Source organism: Arvicola amphibius, chromosome 9 (assembly GCF_903992535.2).
Source record: "Arvicola amphibius chromosome 9, mArvAmp1.2, whole genome shotgun sequence".
Lineage (NCBI taxonomy): Eukaryota > Metazoa > Chordata > Mammalia > Rodentia > Cricetidae > Arvicola > Arvicola amphibius.
Genome location: NC_052055.2, coordinates 114345294 through 114371945, shown reverse-complemented (window position 1 = coordinate 114371945; position 26652 = coordinate 114345294). Strand labels below are relative to the sequence as shown.

Below are 26652 nucleotides of genomic sequence, written 5' to 3'. Positions count from 1 at the left end.
TAGTCTCTGCTGATAAAGGTATGATTAAATGACCCTTCTCACAATTAATTCTATAAGTCAATTTGTAATATGACAGTCAACAAATACCAAACCAATAAACCTAATCAATAAGACAACTGACATCAAATGCTGGTAAGGATGTGAGTAAAAGGGGCCCACCATTGACTGGTGTAGGGAATTCTAAAAAAGCTAAAACTAAATCTACAATATGACCACTCCTTGGCATATGCCCACAGGACTCAACATCCAACTTCACAGATACTGGTTCAGCTATGTTCATTGGTGCCTTTTTCACAATAGCTAGGAAGTAGAAACAACCTAAACGTCCTTTGGTTGATGAATGGAAAATAAAAATGAGGTACAGAACACTGTGGATACTATTCAGCTGTAAAGAAAAATGAAATCATAAAGACTTCAGGGAAGGGGGAGAACTAGGGTTAACACCGACTGAGAAAACAAATGCCTTCTTGTGTGTTGTTTCCAGGTCTGCACCTTGGGATGTAGATATACAGCCTCAAGTAATGGCAGGTACCAAGAAAATGGAAAGAGACCATTGGGCAGGGAGGTAGAAGAGGGTCTCTGTAGAGAATGGTAGGACATGGACATTATGAAGTCAGACACAGTAAAAGTGGGGAAGGCTGTGGGAGTCCGCAGTGCGACTCCATTCCATTTGGACTTAAGGTCTGAGCATTCAAGCTTGTTAACAGGAAGTCTGGCCTAAGAATGGTCTTTCACTGTTTTGCTCCTCAAGGCCAAAATAACAAGTTGTTCGGCCAAAAGCGTGGTTATCAGATATTTTGATGATTAAGGAGGTGACTATACTTGTTTGTTCCTTCAACCATGATAACGAAGTCTTTTGCCCTCCCCTTTTGCTTTGGGTATATAAGTAGGAGAGATAAATTTGAGGCTTCTACAATATTCACCGAGAGCCTCCTCCATTCTATCTTGTCTTTTGTCTCTTTTTTTCCTTAATCCTCACACCCTTTATCAGGTATTGTTTGACAAGGCACTGGTCCAGACAGAAGACTTTAACTCAGGAGGGGGTGTGGAGATAAAGCACTGGTAGAGGGAGGAAGGCGTGAATATCACCGGGACTGTCTGAAAAAGCCATAGGCAAATAGAGTATTTACAACGGTCATTTAAACACAAGCAGAATTCCCCACTGGGGTAGTGCCCTCTACCCAGAGCCCTCCATTACGTAACACAATCCTCAGTTTCAAGAATGGGAAACCTCCCTTGGAGTTGTGGGTCGCAGGGTAACCAGAAGACTCCAAAACAATATAGGCTGTTGTCATTGTCCTCTGGAGCTCCAAACTTGAAGCTTGTACTCCATTGTTGAAGACACCACGGACTTTTGACACAGGAATTGGAAGAAAATGGACTCCCAGAGACGGCAGCACGCACAGGGCCTGCTGTGGTCATCATCAGATGGGGGGCCTAAGACTAAAAGGAGAAATGGGTGCACACTCCCATTCCTAATGCAGGAACTGACCTGGAATCCTCCTCCATGAGAACTCTCTCACATTATTAGAAACTGCTATTCAAGTTACCAAGGGAGAAAAGCAATTGGAAGTTTTACCCAGCTATAAAGTCAATGAACCACAACAATGCTCAGGAGAAATAAAGCTACTTACAGAACACACAGTCCCCACATCTGGATAACAAATTCATATTTTAGAAATTCACTTTTTTTATAAAAATGAAAGTTTAAAAGTTTGAGAAGATTACGATGTATGACTTAAAGGTAGATTTTTTTTAATGCCAAATAAAACAAGGAAGTGGAAGGTCAGGAGTGGAAACACTACCTAGAGAATGATAATGGAAATAATAATAATGATGATGATAATGACAATAATAATAATAATAATAATAATAATAATAATAATAACAGTAGCCAGCCTTCTTGAGGCTCAAGTATCAAGAGCCAGGGGAATCTTATTTAGGTCACTGGATTTCCTCTGTAATTTGGAAAAATGTTTTTCCTGCCATTGAGGCTGAGCTGTAAAATTTTTCAAGGGAGAAAAACAAGGAGAAGAGAGCATCATTTATAAAGATGGAGCAGGGAAGAGACCTGGGAATGATGGAAGAGAGACTCAGAGGAAGGGAGGCAGAGCACATGGTCTCTCTCCTCACCCCATCCCTGATACCTGGAGACATCATGGAGGTGGTTGGCACATTCTACACCAGTGGAAGCTAGTCATAGAGAGAGGAAGAGGAATTTGTGACAATCAAATCATATCCATGAACGCAGAGTCAAGTTGGCCCAGGTTTTCAATCACATTTTGTTTTAGTCTGGCTTTGCTGGACCGGCCTTAGTTCAAAATTAAGAAACTTTACATAAGATGTCTTAAAAGGAGAGAGTAATTGTGAAACTCTTCCAAGGGAAAGGGAAGCCAGAGTCTGAGAACCTACAAGCTGTGGCTGGGAATACATGTAACAATGTGTAACTGCTTAAATGCCAAGAAACACGATGTGTTCCATCAAAACATCTCCCAGCTCCACTTTGGCAAGCTCATAAACAAGCAGCAACTCTAAATGAGCGTAATTACTAATATGTGAAAAATGAATGTAATTATTAATATGTGAAAATGACTTATGTCTGTGAAGATTAATAAAATCTACACATTTATAATAATAAACTGTAGTTAGCTTGCTGAGGTTTTTAATTATTTAGAATGAAAACAGAAAAAATAAAATATAAGAAAATCGAATTATATAAAATCAAATCTTCTCCAAAATCACAATGAGAAATATAGTGTGAGGATGCTTATTTACTTTCTCATTGGAAAGAGAGAAAGAGACAAGAGATCTTCATAAAAATACTTACCCTGGCAATTTATTTCATATAGATTAATTTTAACTTAATTTTTGTTTAATCAAAACCTGACTACCCCGACCTATGTTCAATACACATTTATTTAAAATTCTATGGTTTGTTTGAAAAATTATTTTGTTATGGCTGCCCCAAAGTTAAAAAGTTTAAATAAGAGAAGTGTTTTTAAACTACAGAATACATTACAATATATTGTATAGTTTTTTTCTTCAGGTACTGGCTGTACCTGACCCCTAAAAGTATATCTCCCAGTGCTGGAGAGATGTCTCAGCAGTTAAGAGCTGGTTCTGCTTCTACCAACTTCCTGACTTCAACCCCAGCACTCACACAGGGCAGCTCAGAACTGCCTACAACTTCATAACTTCAGTGCTCTCTTCTGGCCTCTGCAGGCATCTGTATGCATGTGTACAAGCTCCCCATTAAAAATTTTAAAAATGCATATATCACAAATTACATGAATGATTAAACTACTTAAACCAAATATGGTTGGTTAAAAATCCAAACATTTCAATATTTGTTTTCAATACAAACTTTGGAAACTAGTTCAGAACTCATCCCAAAGCAACAAGTTTTTAAAGCTGAACGAGATCTTAATAATTAAAGAATGAGAAAATAGAAACCTAGACTTGATGTGACCCAGAAAGCAGAGCTGAGATCCACACGCGGATGACAGAACATGCCCTGCTGTCACCCAGTAGCTGTAACATATGGCTTGTGTAATGAGCAGCACCATGCTTAGCAGAAGGCGGCGTCTGGCCCAGACAGTGAACATGCTGGCTAGTCTCCATCTCGTCCCTTCTCGGAGGCATTTTAGTTTGAAGGGTAGGGCTAAAATATCCTCGGTGATGTCACTGCTGCCATCAATTCCCGACCGCCGCTCTGATTCTCCCCGAAGCTATGTGTACCCTTTGCTTTACTTGTACCCATGGTTGGCCTGAATGCTGTTTTGTTCTAATTACACCCTTTACCTAGCTACTCAAATAGTCCCTCCTTCGTTTCCTTAGCACCCCCTCTCAGCTGTTGACTTGTTACATGACTCAGTAATCTTTAATATTATTGTTTTTTTAATTTTTAAGTTTTTTTCATTCTCGCACCTCTCTCTTCTCCCTCCAGTCCTTTCCCCTCCATTCCCACTCCCCAATCCTCTCCTTAAGGTACCATGTTTTGTTGGTGCTAGAGGAAGGTTTGCCCTTTTCCGGACTCGGTAATCTTTAATCATCAGTCAAGTTTCAGGTTCCTCCTAGAGAGTCTGACTCTTGCACTCTCCTATAACACTGGCAAGCTACGAATCATACATGTCTCAATATTCTTTGAACTGTGTTTTATTACCTGCATAGTGCTTACCAAAATCTTTTTTTAAATTTTATTTTATTTGAATGTTTATCTTTTTTTTATTTATTATGTAAAATCTGTCTGCATGTATGCCTGCAGGCCAGAAGAGGGCACCAGACCTCATTACAGATGGTTGTGAGCCACCATGTGGTTGCTGGGAATTGAACTCAAGACCTTTGGAAGAGCAGGCAATGCTCTTAACCGCTGAGCCTTACCAAAATCTTTATTTTATTTTTTATTTTTTTTTTGGTTTTTCGAGACAAGGTTTCTCTGCAGCTTTTAGAGCCTGTCCTGGAGCTAGCTCTTGTAGACCAGGCTGGTCTCGAACTCATAGAGATCCGCCTGCCTCTGCCTCCCGAGTGCTGGGATTAAAGGCGTGCGCCACCACCCGCCCGTCAACCTTACCAAAATCTTTAAAATGTCAAATAGTTCTTATGGGAAGATTATAAGGGCCAATTATCTCTATTTTTCTTAACTCTGTGATGACTTTAATATTATTTCAGTGTTTATTTGATATGTTTCATCTAGGTAACTTTTCTCAGTAATCCACCTGATGTGAATGTTCGAAAAACATTCTCTTATATTCAGACAAGTTGCCATAGAGAGCAAAGTCAATTCAAGGAACTAGAGTATGTTACTGTTGAACTGGATGACCCACACCTACACATTTCATAGGTTCAAAATCATTTCTAGGCAGCTGTGTTGACAGGCAAGCAGCTGGCTAAAGGAGATGAAACACAGGGCCTGGGGGTATGGTTTAATCTGTAAAACCTGTGTGTTACAAGCATGAGGAACCTAAATGAGCTGGGCATGGTGGCACAAACTTGTAAGTCCTATGTTAGTGGTGTTGAGACCGACAAATCCCTGGGGCTTGCTGGCCAGCTAGCCTAATCTGAAAACCAGCTCCTGGGGCAAGGCTCGAGGTTGACCTCTGCCCTGCAATTGTGCACGTACTGGTACACACATGAACACATGTATATACACATCTCATACATGCACACACGAGAGAGAGAGAGAGAGAGAGAGAGAGAGAGAGAGAGAGAGAGAGAGAGAGAGAGAGAGAGAATGGAAACCAAAACTGGTGAATAAACTACAACTGGGGACTGAAACGCTGCACTGTTTGAAATCCAGATCTGGAGACGGTGAGCAAAGTGATTGAAAGAACACAGGCAAATGATGTTTAATTCTCGACTCTTGTGATGGGGATCTGTGGTAAAGGCTCAGGCCAGACTCTGGGTTTGATCGCCAGAGGTTAAAATAAAGGAAAGAAACAAAGCATACAAGAAAGACAAAGATAAACTCAATTTATTTATACTTAAAACTGATGATAGGTCTAGAATGAAGTGGGAAATGGGTTTACCTCTCTAAAGTTTTAGGTAGCGTTAATTGGAGATCATTAAGTTTTCATCAGGTCCCGAGTGATCCGTGTGGACACCTCTGGCCTCAATTGACCCAATTTCCTAGTCACTTCAACCTCTCTCATTCCTCCCTCTTTAATAGCGGGACCGAGAGGAGCGTGTTCAACCCAGAAAGCCTCAGGAGGCACTCTGCTGCTGCTTGTGACTGACACAGGGCGAGGACGGGTAGACAAAGTCTGAGTTCAGCTTCTCTGTGAATTGCGCTGATAAAATGGCAAGAGTGTGTATCACTAGGGTCTGTTCGGCAAATCAAAGGCCGAGGTACAGGGCAGTCCCAGAGTGTGGATCTCTCTGTTAGGAAGCACTTTGGTGGCTAAGACTCCGGATGGCCATCACACATGTTTTAGAGGGTAGGGATACAGGACTCTTTGGTTTCCTTAGTCTTGCTCTGAGCATCCTTCCCAGTGACCTTACTTACCCCGTCGGGCCTGCCATCTGAGGCTGTGACAATGAGGATGTAGCGGTCTGTGCTCTCCCTGTCTAGCGCCTTCCCGAGCGTGAGAATCCCCGTGCTAGAGGCAGAGAGAGAAACAAAAAGACAGTGGATCATGCGAGTTGTTCTTTTCCTGACTTGGATGTAAAGGTCCCTGCAGACCTTTTCACCTCTCTCTCCTCTCCCTCCCTCTCTTCCCTCTTCTCATGCTTCCTCCTTCCAGCCCCAGTTCCACTTCCGCCTCTGGCCCTCACTCATGTTCACGCCTTACCTTTGCTTGTCCCCCTCCCCCACTGGCTTCCATTCCTCTCTACAAATAAAAAATTGCGTATTTTCTTATGTATATCACATGAAGCAGAAGCGGGTCCATTGGGAAGACCTATTTTGATTATTTTTATCCACTTTGCATAATCATAAACTGAGTATTAAAGTGTGATTCTAGGATGCACGCTGAAATCAGAAATGATCCTTTAAAGTTGTTGAGATTCTTAGCAATAAGGAGGAAATTGCAAACCTGAATGAGATCACAGAGATGATTCTCAGCCTTCTAGTGGAAAAAAAAATCAAGCAAAACAACATCACAACTGGGAGAGACACACAGGTCTTGCCAGTCATGATTTCAAAGTAAAAGGCTCCATGGTTTCCAGGCAACATGACAATTCCCAGTCAAGGCTCTCCTTACAAATATCATGTGTTTTCCTCTGTATTGCAAAGTGCTCCACTGGGAGACAAGCTATCTAGTTGACAAATTCTATGATGAAGCCTATTTTCCTTCGCATGTCCCATTTATAGAACTTATAAGAAATCAGGTAATTTAAAGAGTATATTAAATCTTCAGTGTGCCAAATTTTTAATAGTTATTTTTATTTCCATAAGTACACTTAAATTTATAAGTGTTTTATAAGGGAATCATATTGTATATTTTATATCATTTATAATAAATTATAATTAGTGTTCATGTGCCCACTTAATAAAATTTAAATATATGCTTGTGTATGTACTAGAAATTATATCATTTGCTTATTTTTATGAAATTTAGAGTGATATTCAACCCAAGTAACCTAATTTACAAATATTTAAATAAATTATTATCCTTAGAATTATTTAATTCTACCCCCTTACTACGCAGATGTGCATACTTCCTCCAAAGTAATACCAATAACAATTCAGCTATTTAAAAATAAGTTCAAAATGTCTTTTTGGGTTTTACACTGGATGCTACAAATGAAATTTTCATCAAGCACCCACTGTAAGAAAACATTTATTTTAATGCATTAAAACACTGAGATATTAATCAAATGTAAGAACCTAGTTTGTTTTTAATTGATAGATAGGCTTCATTTCAACTTAAACGCTTTGATTCTGAGAGTAGGATTTATGTGATACTCATCGCAAGGGGCAGTGAAAACAGAGTTGGGAGAAAATGGAATCCAGGGACACAGTAGCTCATTTGGTTGATTTTGTTGTTGATGATGCAGACTTTGGAAGCTCTCAGAGCATATGGCAGGATTGGGAAACACTGCCTGAAACTGTCTCGTCCAAATAACTGAAAACCACTTCCAGAACACATCCACAGTAATCAGGTTTGTATCAACTCTACACCACACATGCCTCAAGCAATCTCACCGTGCAACTAACATTCAAAGAGAAAAGTAAGGCAGTTTTTGCCTTTCAGACATACCTATAAGCAACTCAAGGAAGAGGAAGTCTGTCAACCTAGGTGTTGTGCAATGAGAACAAAAACCGGATTGTTTCTGCTTTGCTCTGTTTTAGGTTGTTATAGTCCTTCGTTCCTCCCCTCCGACTCTCCTTAGGAATGAACTTAGAAAGCATCTTGACTTTCTGTCTTTTGTGTCAAATTTTACATAAATCTATATTTTCTTATTTATCTGATTATGATGGAGATAAAGTGCTATGTGCCTTCTGACTCAACGATGGAAGCACTTGAATGTGGAGGAATATTTGGCATGGGGAGGGAAATGGAGTTAGTATCTTTGAGTATTCAGAGCAGAAAGATGAGTCAGTGGAGAATAAGAACATCTCTCATGGTAAAGCTGGCTTGGAGGAACATTCCCACCGACTGGTGGAGGCCACGAGGCAGGAAACATTATCTGCATCAGGAGTGCAAAAAAAAATCTTTGCATCATGCACAAGCATTATTTATGATAAAAATCTAACTACAGTGCTGCGTAAATTTTGCAGGACTGCAAACATGGATCACGCATGAAGGCAGTGGGTGTGGTCAATAAGGCAATTCCAAAACAGCATCTCCCTATTGCTGTAACAAGCCTAAGCTATTGCTTAAGCATTTATGATTAATGATAAGTCTCTGTGTGGTATTTGGGAGCAGCTGTGGCAGGACAGAGCTGAATGGCAGTCTCAATGAAAAACTGCCTACACCCGACAGACCATCAAAACTCCAAGCAAACAGTGTCAGACCTACATTGGATGGGACTCAGTAAATGTTCAGGTATTTATAGAACCCACATAAAGACACAATAAAGAAAAAGGTTAAGTTATTAATCATGGGAGAGTATTACGGTGATTCTGTTTGTTTTTGTTTCTACTCTCCTGGCTCACATTGGTCTTGAGCATTTTCAACCTGTGAGCCATGACCTCTTTGAGGGTTGAATGACCCTTTCATAGGGGTTGCATATCAGATATCCTGAATATTTACATGATAATTAGTAACAGTAGCAAAATTACAGTTATGAAGTAGCAACAAAATAATTTTATGGTTGGGGAATCACCACAACATGAGGAACTATATATATATAAAGGGTCACAGCATTAGGAAGGTTGAAAACTACTGGTCTTAAGGGTGTAAAGAGGTTATCTCAGAGTTTTTTGATTTGCATTTCCCGGATGGCTAAGGATGTTGAACATTTTCTTAAGTATCTTTTTGCCATTTGAGAGTCTTCTGTTGAGAATTCTCTGTTTAGTTCTGAACCCCATTTTTAATTGTGTTATTTAGAATTTTAATGTCTAATTTCTTGAGTTCTTTATATATTTTGGAGATCAATCCTTTGTCTGATGTGGGGTTGGTGAAGATCTTTTCCCATTCAGTAGGCTGCCTTTTTGTCTTATTGACTGTGTCCTTTGCTTTACAGAAGCCTCTCAGTTTCAAGAGGTACCATTTATTTATTGTTGCTTTCAGTGTCTGTGCTACTGGGGTTATATTTAGGAAGTGGTCCTCAGTACCCATGCATTGAAGATTACTTCCTACTTTCTCTTCTATCAGGTTTAGTGTAGTCAGATTTATATTGAGGTCTTTAATCCATATGGACTTAAGTTTTGTGCATGGCAATAATTATGAATCAATTTTCATTCTTCTACATGTTGACATCCTGTTATGCCAATACCATTTGTTGAAGATACTTTCATTTTTCCATTGTATAATTTTAGCTTCTTTGTCAAAAATCAGGTATTCATAGGTGTGTGGATTAATATCCGGGTCTTCAATTATGTTCCATTGGTCAACCTCTCTGTTTTTATGCCAGTATCAAGCTGTGTTCATTATTGTAGCTCTGTAATAGAACTTGATGTCAGGGATGGTAATGCCTCTAGAAGTTCCTTTATTTATGGAATTGTTTTGGCTATTCTGTGTTTTTTGTTTTTCCATATGAAGTTGAGTATTGTTCTTTCAAGGTCTGTGAAGAATTTGGTGGGATTTTGATGGGGATTGCATTGAATCTATAGATTGCTTTGGTAGGATTGCCATTTTTACTATGTCGATCCTACCGATCAAAGAGCATGGGAGATCTTTCCATTTTCTGGTATCTTCTTCAATTTCTTTCTTCAAAGACTTAAAGTTTTTGTCAAATAGGTCTTCTACTTTTTGGTTAGTGTTACCCCAAGATATTTTATAATATTTGTGGCTATCGTGAAAGGTTATGTTTCTGTGATTTCCCTCTTAGCTTCTTTATCCTTTGTGCATAGGAGGGCTACTGATTTTTTTGAGTTGATCTTATATTCTGCCACATCACTGAAGGTATTTATCAGCTGTAGGAGTTCTCTGGTAGAGTTGTTGGGGTAACTTATATATACTATCATATCATCTGCAAATAATAAAAGTTTGATTTCTTCCTTTCCAATTAGAATCTCCTTGATCTCCTTTTGTTGTCTTATTGCTATTGCCAAAACTTCATTCCCTCTCGCTGTGTTCACAACTCACCATTCTTGATAGGATGGGTTCTGGCCCTGTTTGGTAACTGTTAATGTAACTCTATTTCAGTCTTGGTGTGGATTCTTAGCCTCTCACGACTACAGTTTCAATAGAAAGCCTTTCATGTCATTTCATTTTAATGGAAATTACAAACTGTGGCCAAATTATGATTTCAATGTATCTGTGAAGTAAATTTCGAATAGATAAGATTTTCTATTGTTAAGTAGAAATTACTTATCCAGCTTTTAAATCCAGAGAGGTGGGCAAAAACTGCTACTGTTTCCCTAAGACTTTTGGAAATGACTCGACTTTTTCTCATAAAACCCTATCATGTTCAATTTTGTTGGTCGTAAGATTAACAGACTTTCATATGGCCTACTTGATTACAAACCACATATTCGAGCAGCAGAGGCTGTGGCTATCTTATTGTAACCACAGGTAAGTTATCTCTCCCTACATACACCGGCAACAGATGTGGAACATCAATTTTGCTCTTTAGAAAGACTCCCCCGGGCATCACGATGTAGAGCAGAAGCCTGTGGTGTCTCTACACTAACCATCTTCTCGAATGCCCTCACCCATTACAAAAGCTATGACTCGAGTATCTCTGATACCTGGAGAGCAGGTAGACTAAAAAGGTGCTGCGATTTTATTCTGTCTTAGAGGTGATGTAATACACCTGGCTGCCCAAGCTCCCTTCAAATGAACGAGGAGTTAGTGCTGTGCTCTTTGCGGAAATGCCCTCGTCGCTAAGAGCAACTGACAACATTACAGGCACCTAATTAGTCCAAGGCTTTGCCGGCAAGTGAAATTTTTCCACCTCGGTGGATTTTAGTTGATAAAATTGTTTAAGATAAACAAATAGTCTCTTGGGAAAGGTTTGGTGTTTAGAATTACCCCCAGAGCTCATTAGCATTCACAGAAAAAAATGTAAAGTAAAACTACAAGCAGCCGAAATCCGTCCTCCTGCTAACAGCGTGTTGCTTGACGTCAACAGGGGGCAATCAAGTGTAAATCATTTCCTTGTAACTTACGTTTCTGAAAGATTAAAAACTCGCTGAGGGTCTCCATTCTCAATGGCATATGTGATTGGGTCTCCCTCTCGATCAGTTGCCTTCAGAGAAGAAAACATAATTCAGTTACCAACTAATTACAGAATGTTCAAACTATTAGTGTTAAGGAATAAAGCATGACCTAATGTCAATTACTGGATAAAGAATTTTATACTGAATCTCGGCAGTTTTGACAGTACAAGAATTTCATGTGTGTATAATAGTGATAAAAGTTAATTGATATAAGTTAATGAGCTTAACCATTTTAATTTTCAGGCACCTGTGTCTGGAATGTAAACAAATATGTTAAATAATACCTACATAATTGGTTAATATATTATATATGAACCAATATTAAATAATATGTCATTATAATATTTAAACACTTTTCTATTTAAACTCTTTCCTCCCAGGTCAAAATGTATCAAGATAGTATTCAAATCAGCAAAAATAATTCTGATTAAAAATCGTGAATTCAAAGTTATGCAACTATCTCTCAATTTCTTTGCTCATAAAAAAAGCAGGCGATGGCACAAATTGTAATGGAAGTTGAGAGATCTAAATTGAGACACTATATCAAGGCTGATATTTAGAATATTGCAGACTTTCAATAAGTTTTACTATTTTATCATTGCCATGTTTTCTTCTTTCCTAACCTTGGTCTAAGAAGCAAAACCCCACATCTTCTCACACTTAGTTCTGTGTCACTCCCCTTTAAAGCAGAGACATAAGCATGTGTTGTTGGAAGAGGTCTATGCTTGCCCATTTCAAAACATTTAATACTTTCCTTTTACGAAGCGCCATCAAATTCCCCAATGAAGTCATGGGTGGAAAGGGGACTCTGGTGGCTGTCTGAGGAATATCAAAGGGAAGTCATAATTGGAGAATGAAATCTCAGTGCTGCTCAAAGAATGTCAAGGGACTTCTCTGATCTTATTCTAGGGTGAGGGGATTATCCTTGGGGTGAGAAGAACCTTCTCCGTGGGTCACTGTTCAGACACAGCCTATTCCTTGGGTGAGATAAACTCTTGCCTGTTACTGACCAGATACCAGGCTGTGATCTGGCAGCTATTATTGCCTTGGAGTTGGAGGACCCAGGAATAAGGTGGTCACTGGAATTCCTTAGCAGGATATTAAGTGGATCAGACAATCACAGTCCAGTATGCCATCCATGCCCCACTGGACATAAAAGCCATTTCTATTGGCAGATCAACCTGTAGCGGGTTCCACATCTCTGGGTGTAGAATCTTATCTCTGAAACGCTTTATTTATTTATTTATTTATTTATTTATTTATTTATTTATTTATTTATTTATTTTAATTGATGAGGGGCATATGTGATGAAGTGTGGGTGTGGAGGTCAGAGGACAACTTGCACAAATCAGTTTTCTCTTTCCGATATGAGGGTCCTGGATATCTAACTCCAGTCACCAGACTTGGTGGCAGCAGCTTTCCCCGCTGAACCATCTCACTGGCTGGCCCATGAATCCTTTAATGTGCAGGAGTGACCACAATTTATAATATTGGGAATGAAGGAACTGTGGATACCGTGCAACTTTATTTGCATCATTCTTTTGGGGTGTTGGTAAATTTTAGTTTTATCTGAGGTTGACAGGAATTTTATTGGTAAATAAAACATGCAGAAGAGTTCACTTATGCTATTATTTCTACCTTCCTTTCAACCAGAGTACTTGGTGGGTTGGAGAGATGGCTCAAAGGTTAAGAACACTGCCTGCTTTTCCTAAAGGTACTGAGTTCAGTTCCCAGCATCTACATGGTGGCTCACAACCATCTGGTGCCTCTTGAGGAAGAGAACTGATCAGTTGTCCTCATCAACTTAGATCATCAAGCCCAATATGGACAAGTTCAACAGAACTGCCATATATGGGCTGCCCAAGCATGCTTCAGCATTACCAGGGCATAAATTTCATTTCACTTGGTGCTCTAATAATTAGTGTTTTTCTTGAAAATGGAAAGTTTAGTCATATCATACATTTTTCGTGTAATAAGTAGGAATCACTCCTCCTTATTGCAAAAATATTTCTAACATATTTATTTTACGCAAGTCCAGTGAAAAATGAGCCCCCTTTTTTTAAGAGTTTGGAAAGTGCAATATCAATTATAATAACAACAAATAATAAAACAAATATATAATAAAAGTGTCCATATCTTTTTTTGACATGGAATCCACTGGGAGGCTCTGGAGTTAGCTATCAGGTTGGTCCCTGGCTGTCATCTATTCTGAGGTAAGATACCTAAGTTTTAAAAAGCTAAATAATGAGTACCGTATCTGCTCCTTAACTTGCCTCATAGTTATTAGGCATTTCACCTACGTCAAACACCGGAAGTTCAGGGATGAGCAACAGAGATTAACCCCTGCTTGCTCTGTTTACATTATTGGGGAGCAAAGGGCCAAGAGATTTGAATGCAGAATTTTCAGGTCCCTGTGAAATAATTCAGGAAGAACATCTAGAGATGATGGTAAATTCCCCTTCACAAACAACCGTTCGGGACAGCATAACTTAGTGTATGAAACTCCGGTGCTTGCTTGAACACGGGGTAGGAGAAATGCTGGCCCATAGGAAGCAATCCAGGCAGGAGTGGAGAGCTGAGAGAGGCAGAACCTGCTCAGTCGGTGTGGGGGAAGCTCCAAGAGCTCCTTAGCTTGGTACACAGAAGACAATGACTGGTGTTTGTTGGCCACTGACCTCAAGCTAAGTGACTGAATGCTGTTGACATTGAACAGATAGGATAGCAAGTGATGGTATTTAGCTATTAATTTGCTGATATACGTTCAATTTAATGGCTAGAATAGAGTTAGGGTTTTCTTTAATTATTGCTGGAAGAACAAACAGTACCTTTGTAAACAACTCTTTATAGTCAATTCAGCCAGACGGCTTAATTCATCTCTTATGAAATTGTCATCTTCATTTTCTTTTCTTTTCTTTTTTTTTTTTGAGTCAGGGTTTCTCTGCAGCTTTTTTAGAGCCTGGCCTGGAACTAGCTCTTGTAGACCAGGCTGGCCTCGAACTCACAGAGATCTGCCTGCCTCTGCCTCCCGAGTGCTGGGTTCTTTTATTTTAAAGCTTCCAATATAATTACACCACCTCTCCTCTTCCCTTTCCTCTTTCTGAGTCCTCCCATACGCCCTTCCTTGCTCTTTCAAATTCATGTCATCTTTTTTTATTTTTAAAAAAGTCAATTGTTATTCTATGCATACATGTACACATTTCAGGGGCACAAAAACTCCCAAAAATACTCAAGTAAGCAATGTCTTCAGAGTCTAGAAAAGAATTGTGAAAAATAAGCAAATCTATATACAGTATTCTGTCAAGTTATAGAGGAACAGAGCCATCAAATGCCACCTGGCAGAGTGCACCTTAACACAGAGAATGATGCTATCCATTTCGGAGTATATTAAGACAAAGTACCAGCCTGTGGGGACTCTAAGGAGATACAAGATCAATGGATTTAGATGAGTTTCTCTCTCACTGAGGCAAACAGGCCCTGACAGTCGCTATTAAGTACTTGAGGGCAAGAACTAAAACTCGGTTTAGTAAAATAGTTTCTTCCTCTTTTTGAAAGATTCTTCTCCTTAATGTGTTTTCTTTAATATGTTGGATATTTTATCTACATGTATGCAAATGCACCACACACCTGCTGAATTAGTGTCCTTCAACATGTGCTTACTCCTGCTGTTATACTGTTGGGCCTTTGAACAAACGACATCATCATGAATATATTTTGGTGTAGATTAACGTGTATACCCTGTTTAGGTGCAGGGGTGTTGATATAAAAATCACTTTTCAAAATAAGCACTCAAAGGATCTACTTATTAAATATTCAAAATACGTGAAGTAAATATTATATGTAACACATAATTCTGAAATTTGTATTGTACCTAAATATGTGACAAAATAAAAATATGCTTCAAAATATAATGATGTAGAAAATAACACACTGGAAGGTGGTAATTCCTCGAATGCTTCTTTTTACTTTTTTGGAATGGTGTGGTACACAATCTATGAGAAGGAAGGCATATGAAATGCTTTCAGCTGGAAAGCCAAAGCAGAGCATTTGCTGACAGGATTAGAAAGGGGCAGAATTTAAACTAAGTGTGTGCAATACTCAGAAATAAATAGTGGTTAAAGTGGGTCTCTGTTTATTTGTCCCATGTTGGGAAATGCCTGGAAACCAGGAACCTTAAAAAGGAAAGACTCTGGATTTTGGAAGATTTGAGACAATGGTTATAAGGTCTAGTTTCAATTTTCTTTTTTTCTAATACACAAAATTGGTCATTTTGGAACACAGTGGAACTTAATCTATTCTTAATGCGCTTGCAGTTCTAACTGCGTAGGGCTCTCAAGAACAATCAGCAAACTAAATGTAAAATTAACAGAAATACTCAAATTAACCACTCTTTTATATCCACAGGATGCTTTAGATCGTACACATCACAGTCCTGAAACCACACAAACTTCTTGTCTGTTGAGAACTGTAATCTCTACTTCCAAGTTCATAAAATATTGAGTTTTGAAAGTTAAAGAATTCTTTAAGTCATATACGGCTCACTGTCCTCGACGCTTTTTACCTCTCTCTTGTTAGAATCCAGATTCTATAGTGAGAGTATCCTCTTTTCAAGGTGTGAATCCCATGGTAGCTGCTTTGTTCCAGATTGCTAATTTCCCAGCTCTCATTCAACACCCTATTCACTCAACTGTATGTATCAATTGCAAGCCTTCTTTGTGAATGTCTACAGTCTACACTAATGAACATCCTTTCCATATTTTGCTCAATATCAATCTCATTACCTGCTTTGTTAATCGAGTACAATTGGGTTTTCTAGCTCCTGTTGTTACAGGCTTGGAAAAGAAGCATCTTTGCAAAGTTTCATGTGTTGGAAGGGTTGGGCTCTGACTGGGAGATGCTGGAAGCTTTATGAAGTATGTTCTACGAAGTAGGAGGAAGCAGGTCTCCTGTAGCAGGAATTTAGGGATTGCTGATTCTTGCTACCCCTGCTTTCTTTCTGTCTCCATGGAAGTGAATAATCTCCCCCCTCACTCACACTTCTGTCAAAATTCATAGGCAAAAGCCACCATGGACTGAACTCCCTGAGCCCAGAATAAATCTTTCTTCCTTACGCTGTTTAGGTTAGGCATTTTGATCACAAAAACAAAATAGGAAAAGTAACAAATATATTCTTATTCCAAATCATCTCTCAAACCACCCAGACAATTTCTTCAGTAGATGTGTTGCGAGCTCAGGCTGGAGTGTGATGATATTTTCTCATAGATCTAAGGACTAAAAGTTCTGAGTCAGTCCAAAAACAGACCTAGTGTCTACTGAGGGTGCTCTTCCCTCTCCCTGGTTTGTGAATGAGTGTTGTACTGGCCCACAGTGGGAATCCAGACTTCTGGTTTCTTTGACTTTCAGGACAATAATTCCCTTCATGAGTCCTCTATATACAAGACTAAATTGCTTCTCAGAAACCTTACAAATACCATCATTGATAATTTAGGCTTCAACCCATTAATTTGGGGGAAACAAACACACTCATTCCAGAGTAGATATCCAAAACGAATTTCACATTTGATATTACCCCAAACTTTTAAATTGATTTTCTGAAACTCTTTTTATTTTAATTTCATATTTTCAGTTGTGTAGAATATTGCAAAAACAACACTGCTCATTTCTTCTTCCCCATATTCACACCAACAAATAATGGCTTCTTTTCACAAAATATAATTTCCAGACTTAGTGTGGATATTGTATATCAACTAATCTCCAAGTTTTTACATGATTTAAAGGTAGCATTTCATAGACAGCCATAACAATTCCTTTGAAATTTAATTTAGTCGTCTGATTTTTTTTTTTTAATGGTAACTAATTTTGCTTAAAGGAAGTCCAGCTGTGTTCCACATGGACTGTTCTTCTGAATAACAGGCTACCAGTACACTGGTGGCTTCATAAAGTTTTATCAACAGGTGATCTTATAGGCATTTTAGACTGTAAATACATGGTGGTGTTCACATGATGAGATCGCCTAAGGGTATAGCTCTCGGAACACACACCAGGGGCTCCATATAGGTCACTGCATATAGGTCTACTTGCTCCTTCTCATACTCCATCTATCCCTTCTTCCTCCATAGGCTGCAGCTGGAGAGTACCATGAGACGACCAATGCCAACAATGCACCCACAAATAGCCATGCACAAATCTCTCGTGTGCAGTATTGACTCAGTTTTTTTCCATGACCCACAGACATTCAGGGCATCTCTGACTATTATATCTTCAAAGGCAGACATATGCATCATATCAAGGCAACCTTCTGCCCTGCTGGATGCCATTCAAGCTACAACACACATACTTGAGGCCAACTAGAGTAAGTTTACCTTGTTCAACTCATGAAAACTAAACTGGTCCCTGCCATAGCTGGCAACTAGAGTCATTATGCTATATCTGCACTAGCCTGTAGAGACAGAGATATGCACTGTATACTTGTGGCAGAGGGATGCTCCACTCCCACAGTTCTGTGCATGTCTTCCCGGGATATTACAGTGTTCACAGTGTTCCGGGCCTTTCAAAGTGGACGATGTTCTGACTCACTGCTGTGCATGTATCATGACCTTCAAATGAAACCAAATCTATACCTTAAAATATATCTTTAGGAGAGAGAGAGTTATTTACTGTGAAAACTCTATAAATCAACAAACCGCTCTGACAGATAGACAAATAACAAAGTTAGTAGTATACAAATCAAGGACATGTGTTAGCTCAAAGGGAATGCAAAACATTTCATCAACAAAACCAAAAAAGGTAAAAAGAAAAAAAGAAAGGAAAAAATTGAATGCCTAAAAAGAGTCTTTTAAAAACTGATTATATGAAAAGTCTGTAAAATACTAGATTATGTAAATAATTTAAAAATAGAATGGTACAAATAAGAAATTCAACCAAGAAACTGAGATCATGTTCAAGAAGCAGGAATTTTGGACTGATGAACTTATGAAGTCAAAGGAATGACATCAGCAAGTCCCTCACCAACAGAGCAGACCAAGCAGAAGAAAGAATGCCTCTTTAATGTTCTGTCAGTTGGAATTAAAGTTTTAGAAAATGCCAATAAAAACTGTGACGGCACACACCTTTAATTCCAGCACTCAGGAAGCAGAAGAAGGTGGATCTCTGTGAGTTCTAGGCTGGCCTTGTCTTCAGAGTGAGTTCCAGCAAGAAACCTTGTCTTGAAAAACAACACCCACCCTTCCAAATGACAAGAAGAAAACACCCAAGATGAATGAGGCAGAACCACATGAGCAAAATTTCAAATTATAAGAATTCCACATGCTGAAGACAAGGAAAGTGACCTGGGAAACTGAGCAAAATGAAACCTTGAATTTCCTCATTCCTGGAATATTTATATATAGAACCCGAAAGGCCAAAAATACATTTGACAATAATATATCCTGTCTGAAATATAATATACTCAATATCTAAAAAGAACGAGTAAAATAAACTGTGTGGTATTATATAGAGTCCAATTAGGTTAAGGGCAGATTTCTCAGAATAAACATTACAGATTAGGTGGAAAATGATTGACATATTCAAAACTTTAACCTTCAGAATTTTAAGCAAGAAATATTTTTCAACACAAACATAAAGGGAATCTTTCAGTAGTATCTGGTGTGTTGGTACAGACATTCAAGGACTTCAATGTCTGAGAGAGAGAGAGAGAGAGAGAGAGAGAGAGAGAGAGAGAGAGAGAGAGAGAGAGAGAGAGAGATTAAAACATGGAACACTGTGAAATCAACAAAGAGACAAATATACACAAGAGAAGAAAAGAATCAACTTTTACCAAAATCAAGGAAAACACAATAAAAGCTGCAAATTACCAAAATAAGTAGGACAGGAAGAGAGCAAGGGATCCCCAACCAAGCAGAAGACAATGAGCAGAGTGCTAGTCAGTTTCTGCCTGCCAGTCGTAACACCGAACATAAAACAATCGCATTCTCCAATTAAAAGATACAGACTGGAAGTGTGTCTTTAAATAATTCACCCAAAAGAAAACTCATGTAAGATTTCAAGATAAGCTACTACAAGAGACTTACTAGTTAGAACACACTGGATTTACAAAATAAAGCGATTTAAAAGGATATGTCTTGAAGAGGAAATAAGGAAAACAGGAACTGTTGTTTGTATGTAAAATACAATGGACTTAGAGAGAACTGTGTAAAGACATGCAGAAAAGTACATTATATATCTGTGCGTGTTTATGTACATAGATCAATGAATCAATTTAGCAAGAACCCTCTACGCACCTAACATTAATTACCCTATTAAAAAAATCAACATTATTAGGTCTGGGGGAAGCATGGCCTTAGATGAAAGAATAGTTTAGAACGTCATGGCTCCACTTTAACCACAGGACAGGACACTCAAGCAAAGCAGCAGGTTCAAGTCAAACATTTGACCTGGGAGTCACAGACCACATCACTTCAAGTATCAACAGGCAGATACATTTTTATCTCAGGAGCACATGGATAGTTCTCTAGAATTGATCACATTGCCCGCCACAAACCATTTTTTTCAGTTAACAAAAATGATAGACGTCATATCAGACATCATCTCTGGCTATTATGGGATAAAATGAGCAATGAAAAAACAAAAGGTGTCAAACATCCAAACACAGGAAAGTCACTGATACACAGAAATACAAAGTATCACTGAAACTGTAAAGAACAACTTCCTGGAAAAGCAATATGTGATAAATTCCGGCGTACACATAACCAGCACAAAGAGACAACCTGAAAACTTCAACCACAGAAAAACAAGATTGAATCAGAAACAAGAATTTTCTCATTAGAGAGAAAACCAGGAGTTCATAGCTGACCTTTACTGAAGGCAAACACCAACAAAACACCCTACACTGTTTTTCTTAACGTTTAAAAGCAACAAGAAAACAAAATAAAACAAAAGGGCATTCCTTAACACTCATTTTGAAGTTGACTCGACCTTGAAAACACCAAATAATATCAGAAACACGACAAATAAATAAATAAGTAAACAAGTAAATAACTAAATAAATATTTAAGACCACAGAAACTTAATGGACGCAGAACCAAAAGTTATCAAAAAATGTTTACAAAGAAATCTTAAGGTCAATGAAAAAAACAACCTAAAAGCACATGAAAAAAAAAAAACAATTTTTCAAGATCCAGTAGATTTAACTCAAAGCCTCAAGTTGAGATTTATAACAAATTAATAAATGTTACACATCTTAGCATTTCAATAACAAAATGATATCAATAGATACAAGAAAAACATTCAATAAGATCCAACATTTTCATGATAAAACTCTGAACAAATCATGTATATATGTAACACATATGAAATACAATACATACTGTGTATAAAAAATTTATCACCAGTATCACACTGAATGAATCAAAGCTGAACATGCTTCTTGGATGGGGAGAAGAACATAGTGTCTACTCTAAACAAACATGCTTCATGGAGTCTTAGTGCCATTATTGATGAGAAAGAATAAAGGCAGTGGGAAGTCAAATTATTCTTATTTGCAGATGGGCAGACGCAATGATTCTAAATATAGAAAATAGAAGGGCACTGCCAAAATATTTTTGTATGTGATAGACTAATGTAAACTTTAGGATCCCTTTCACAAGCCAACATTGACCTTAGAAAGGGAGTATCCCATTTATAATGGTTATGGTAAGTCCACCATAATCAATTTAACCAAGGATGCTGATGTTCTCTCTATGATAAAACAGACAAGCTACTGATAAGTACACACACACACACACACACACACACACACACACACACACATATCTTTTTTGGCTATTTTAGAAAAAAATTACAGCTATTTTGTTATTTTATCCAGGGTGATTTGCATATTGAATTGCAATTCCCACTAAAATATTTATGGTATTCATCACAGAAATAAAAAAGGCTATTTTAAATTAATATGGGAGTCTTGAAGGTTTCAAAAAGCCAACGGAGTCTTCCAAGAACAGATCGAGCGTTAACACAACACCTTGGTGTGATGATACAGGGCTCTGATGGAATCAGAGAGACAGCATTTTAGTGAGGTTAATAACTGACAAGGGGACCAGTGGCACAGCACCAAGAACACAGAAACAAGCCTGCACATCAACAGCCAAGAGGTTCTTTATAAGGTTGCCAGAAAGAGTGCTCCAGGAGGAACCACTGCAATAAACGGCACTGGGGAAAGTGAATTTCAATATGCAGAAGAATGAAATCTGACACAAACACCCACAGGAATCCAGTGTGGCTTAAAGACCCAGATGTCACATTTGAGACTATAAAGTGACTAGCCAAAAACATGGGCACACTTCCCAGAAAGCCAGTATAGGTAATAAAGACAGGTGAAAATATATCAAAGACACAAGCACAAAAGCCAAATGGACAAGTATGAGTCCATCGACCTCAGAAGCTTTTTCATAAAGTCTGTCATGAATGAGAGAAGGTGTTGCCATCTACCCACACGAAGGAGAAGTCACACAGAGGATGGGGAAGGAACTTGAACCACATCAAACACTTCTGATTTGATCAAAATTGGGCAAATGATGTGAATGGACATTTCTCACCAGGCAAACCCAGAGAAAATATCAACTGATAAATGAACAGGAGCTGACTCAGGAGTCATAAAAGAAATAAAAAAAAAAATCAAAGGCACACTCTTGTCACATTCAGGATTTCAGTTCGAAAATAAAAGGAAATGCTGGCAGTCAACTCAAGTGAAGGGCACTCACAGGTTAGTGCTGTGCCTAAAAATCAGCCCATCCACCAAGAGGAATGTGTAGAGTCCTCAGACACCTGAATTAGGTCGACAGTCAGAATTTGGGGTATCAAAAGGAAAAATGTAATCAGCACATGGAAGCGAGTTTGTTACAGTGTTACGTCTAGCAGCCAAAGCAGGAACTTCGGCGTTCATGGATGAAGAGATGAAGAGAGCAGCGGATGTAACTGATACTACTCAGTCTATTAGGAATGACAAACAGTAACTGTGACAGGACGAGGGGGCTACGATAAAGTAAGTCAAAGAGAAATGCCACATTCTCAGATGTGGAAGCTGAATGTTGATCTGGGTGAAATGGTTATTAATACAGGTAGGAGCCAGGGCGTGTAAGATAATGGGATCCAAAATACAGTGAGATCGGAGGAGTCGTCTAGAATTCTGTAGCATAGTGAGGTCCTCTACATTTGTGTGAAGAGCTCATGACATGAAACCTGGTGCTCAGGCAGTATGCGTGTAAGGCTGGGGTAGCAATTAGTGGAAGAGGAAGCAGCGTGATTTATTTGACCAGCATGTTTCAATACAAGTGTTGAGCTATCACACTCCACCCTCATATTTAAGGGTGCGTTTATGTGTACATGTGTATGTGCATCTGTGTGTGCTTATATATATATGTATGTATGTGTGTTTATGCGTATGAATGTATATGCAGTGTATGTTATATGCATGTTTGAATAAATAATACTCTATAATCATATAAATCCGAGCGTTTCATATATCTTAGTCCATGGCTGACATAAGAAAATATAAAACAAGTGTGAAATTTCTTGTTAGAACAGAAAATAGCAGTGTCCAGAGAATGGCGAGGACGTAATAAGGAAACACAAGGTCTTCTTTGAACAGAGTCATGAGAATAACTTTCAAGCTAAAGGACAGCGATGGGGCTGTGACCTAAATTTACATCCTCTTACAACCCCGCACACAAAGCCTAGGCCCCATAGGGTTGTCTGTAGGAGGGACGCATCATGCGTGGAACTGTGTCCTTGTATGAGGAAGACTAGGAACGGGATCTTCCTCCTGTCTCCCCCACACAGTGACAGGTGAGGATACAGGGAGGGTTTTTTGGACCCTGACTATGGTGACAACCTGATCTCACACTTTCTCAGCTCAAGGATTTAGAGAAGAAACATCTGTCATGTGAACTAATCCACAGGTAATTTGGAAGAAATTGTGCCCTATTATTTCAGCGTGTGTTACACTGTGCTACATTAACACCAATGGCTTATAAGCCTTTGAATAAAGTTGAAATATGTACTTCATATTGATATAAATCAATACATGAATACATTCATGAGGGAAAAGAGGTGTTTTCTTAAAGAAAACACCTAGTAACATAGCAATCAATTGATGTAGAATGATGTTAAGAAATTGCCACTAAGGAACAATAATGATAGTTTGTTCATACATCATGTTTAAAATACATGGTTGAAATGAATGAGGAAAGGGGATTTATATTATTTTTAAGTAGTTCAGTAAGGTTCTTTTTAAAAATATGTATTTTTATGGATGTGTATATGTGTGGGAACAGTGCAGAGGCATGAAGAAGGCCTTTTACATCTTGGAACTAGAGTTATGGGGGGTTGTGAGGCACCCAGTATGGATGCTGGGAACTGGACCATATCCTCTGCAAGAGCCCTAAGAGCTGAAGCAATGAGCTGCCTTTAATGAAGCAACAGCTTCAAAGTATCCAGAGTAAAGTTTGCTGTACGAGGTAAAGTAAGTTCTCTGCCCTCCGAGTGTTCTTGCCAGAAAACTGATTTACAGGCCCTGATTATTGAGAAATAATAGCCAAACTCACTGCTGGGAATGTGTGTTAAAAATATGTCCTGGAATACTGAAAAAAAAAAGTCAGAGTCACAGAAAAGCCAAGGGTGCATGCTCCAACTTGTGGACCCTAAAGGGACGACAAATACGCCTAGACTGTGACTATGTGATTAGCATGGGGACCTGGACTGTGCTAACAAGGGCTCTATGTTACCACAGAATCTGAACTGTGGATATGGGCTAGCCAGTGCTCTAGGGCTAGCCAGTGCTCTACGTTAGCATGAAACCTGGCCTGTGGGTCATGTTCACAAGGGCTCTGTTAGCGGACTAGTGGGAGCTGACAGTAGTCATAGGGCTATTAGAATGTAGGATGCGCCAAATGATTTTTTACTTTGAGTGTTTGAGTTGTAGCTATGCACATACACACACACACACACACACACACAAAAATAAAGAACAAAAAAATAAAACTTGCTTTTTATAAGAATTGTAAGTTGTAGTCTTTGATGATGATGTGACATCAGGCTGGCAAGTTCATCCAAAAGTTTTTTGTAACAATTGTTTCTGTGCCTTTTATGCTATTTCAAAAGAAACTTACGATTAAAATATCCCATGCACATTTATGGACTAGAGAAAAATGGCATGTTTATGTGTCAATTATATGCAAATGTTCACCTAGACAATTATATGCCTTATGTAATCCTGTATCCTATATGACTCTATAGCGCAAAACGTGGAAAGCAAGAGGTAAGAAAAGTTGGGAAAAGGAAGAAGGAAATAGGAACCAAGCAAAAATAAGAAATATGTTTTAAATCTATGTATGAAATAAATAACGTGTATATGATTGGATTTGTGACTACATGACATATTTTAAAGGGCAAACATAAAGGAAGAGGGTAGAGAACGTGTAAACTTCTGGGTGACTTTTAGCTAGCTGCGTTTTGTCCCAGTCTTTGCATTTTTCCGTCCTGCCTCACACAGGCGGCTTTCGGGTCCAAATCACTCAGCAGTATTCAATCAGGGACAATCAAGTGTGGCAATCAAGTGTGCCGTGCTTTCTACCCATTTGATTACCCAAATCAAAATGAACTACTTTTAGTTTGGAGGAAGGGAGGGACCAGCTCTATTGAAGAGCTGAGTCAATTTTTATTGCTAGATAATTCTGTTTCCCTCTCTCTAGTTTGTTTTCTTAAGCTGCAGCACTTTAAAAAAAAGTCTGCTTCTTCCCTGGAGTGCGTCATGTTGTGTGCAAATGGGTCATGTTTGTGAGTAGGTCATGTGTGCAAATGGACCATGTGTGAGGGGCCATGCGTGTGAGGGGCCATGTGTGTGAGGGGCCATGTGTGTAAGGAGCCATGTGTACGAGCAGGGAAGCAGAAGGAGGAAAAGATACTTAGTTGTACGATTTTTTGAATGATTGGTTTTGTGAATCTTGTATCTTAAAACTATATTTGCAGTAAGCACAAGAGGCACGTAATTGAATTCTTCGGGTTTCTTGGGTAAATTAAAACCTTCCAGTGTAAATAACCACTGATTTTTAAAAAATTGTTTTCTCAGCTGCAGTCCTAGGAGATGAGAGTGGGACTCTCTCCAGACTCTTCTCCAGATCGATGGAGCTCACATTAATTTCAGTAGAAAACTAACTCCCGCTCGCTGCTTGTCAAGTGTTTCTCAGGAACAGCATTTTTGTTTCTTCGATCGGAATCACAGGGAAATAATGGCATTTGCATATTTAAGCTTTCATCAACAAAAGCTGGCAGTAAGTGAAGCCATAAACAGCGTCAAGACATTCAAACACACTGTAAGCATCATTTAAAAAACAAAACAAAAAGCAAGATTCTTACTTTCTAGTTATTAAAGGTAGGATTGAAAAATTTCACAGAAATCTCAGCTATAAGTCGTTATCTCTGCAAATGTTCTATTTCAACACAGAACTCAAATTAGTTCTGTTTTCACTTAACCTTAAAAGAGCAGAATGGTTTAACTATGTTTAATATAAAAATATAAAAACAAACCAAACCAAGGTTAACTAAACAACAAAACTCCGTATGCCATGTCCATTAGACAATGCACATTTTTTTCCCCTGTGGCTCACATACCAGTCTCCTGGCATAAAGCAAATAGAATCTCTCACTTTCATTTACAGATAGAACGCAGCTAAAATTCACCGGGGAACTGTGGTTGGTATGTAAAATGAATAAAAATAAAAGAAAGAAGAATGCAAAAAGATAGACCCAGGAATATCCTCAGAAAAATGGGAAGTGCCATGCTTTCAAAGTAGACATGACAAAGCCTGTGGAAGGCACTCAACATAGAAGGAAAATAAATCCAACGTGTCTTTTTCTCAAGGCATAGTGCCGCTGCTCTATGCATGCCATTCAGGATCGCCTATGTTTGGTTAAAGATGATACTGTATTGGAACATAGGGATTCTCTCTCTGCCTGCTATGACCATCTTTGTCACACAGTCGAGGATGTGGCTACCTAGAGAAAGTGTGGTCTTGTAGTCATGGCAACAAACAATACAGAGACACTAGAGAGCTAAGAGAGTACATCACTCCCTCATGTCCCTGCTGCATATGGTCTTGTTGGAAGGGCTGGGACACTGTGGACTTCAAGGCTCTCGTCTGTCCTAAAGTTACTCCACAGCATATAAAACAAAATCTTTAAACTCTATGGCTCTGTGAAGATGTTAATGCCTTATGTGGATCAAAATATCTCCAAGAGATGCACACAAAATGCCCTTGTATGGAATTATTATCATGAGTTTCTCTTTCAGGAGAAACTGAAATATATTTTTTCTTTTTTTTCTCATTTTTTTATTAAAA

General features: G+C 38.6%; 1 protein-coding gene across 12 annotated transcripts in view; it reads right to left on the bottom strand.

Moving 5' to 3' along the window:
• The window catches only part of Pcdh15 (protocadherin related 15), a 535963-nt gene that overhangs the window by 192428 nt on the left and 316883 nt on the right, over window positions 1–26652 (bottom strand). For 11 of the 12 annotated variants that reach the window (XM_038341596.1, XM_038341597.1, XM_038341595.1 and 8 more), the window contains 2 exons: window positions 11216–11295; window positions 6002–6095 (listed from right to left, as the gene is read on the bottom strand). In XM_038341596.1, coding sequence (XP_038197524.1) covers window positions 6002–6095; window positions 11216–11295 — 174 coding nt within the window. The remainder of the gene's footprint in view (window positions 1–6001; window positions 6096–11215; window positions 11296–26652) is intronic. The other variant, XM_038341593.1, reaches the window with a different exon arrangement.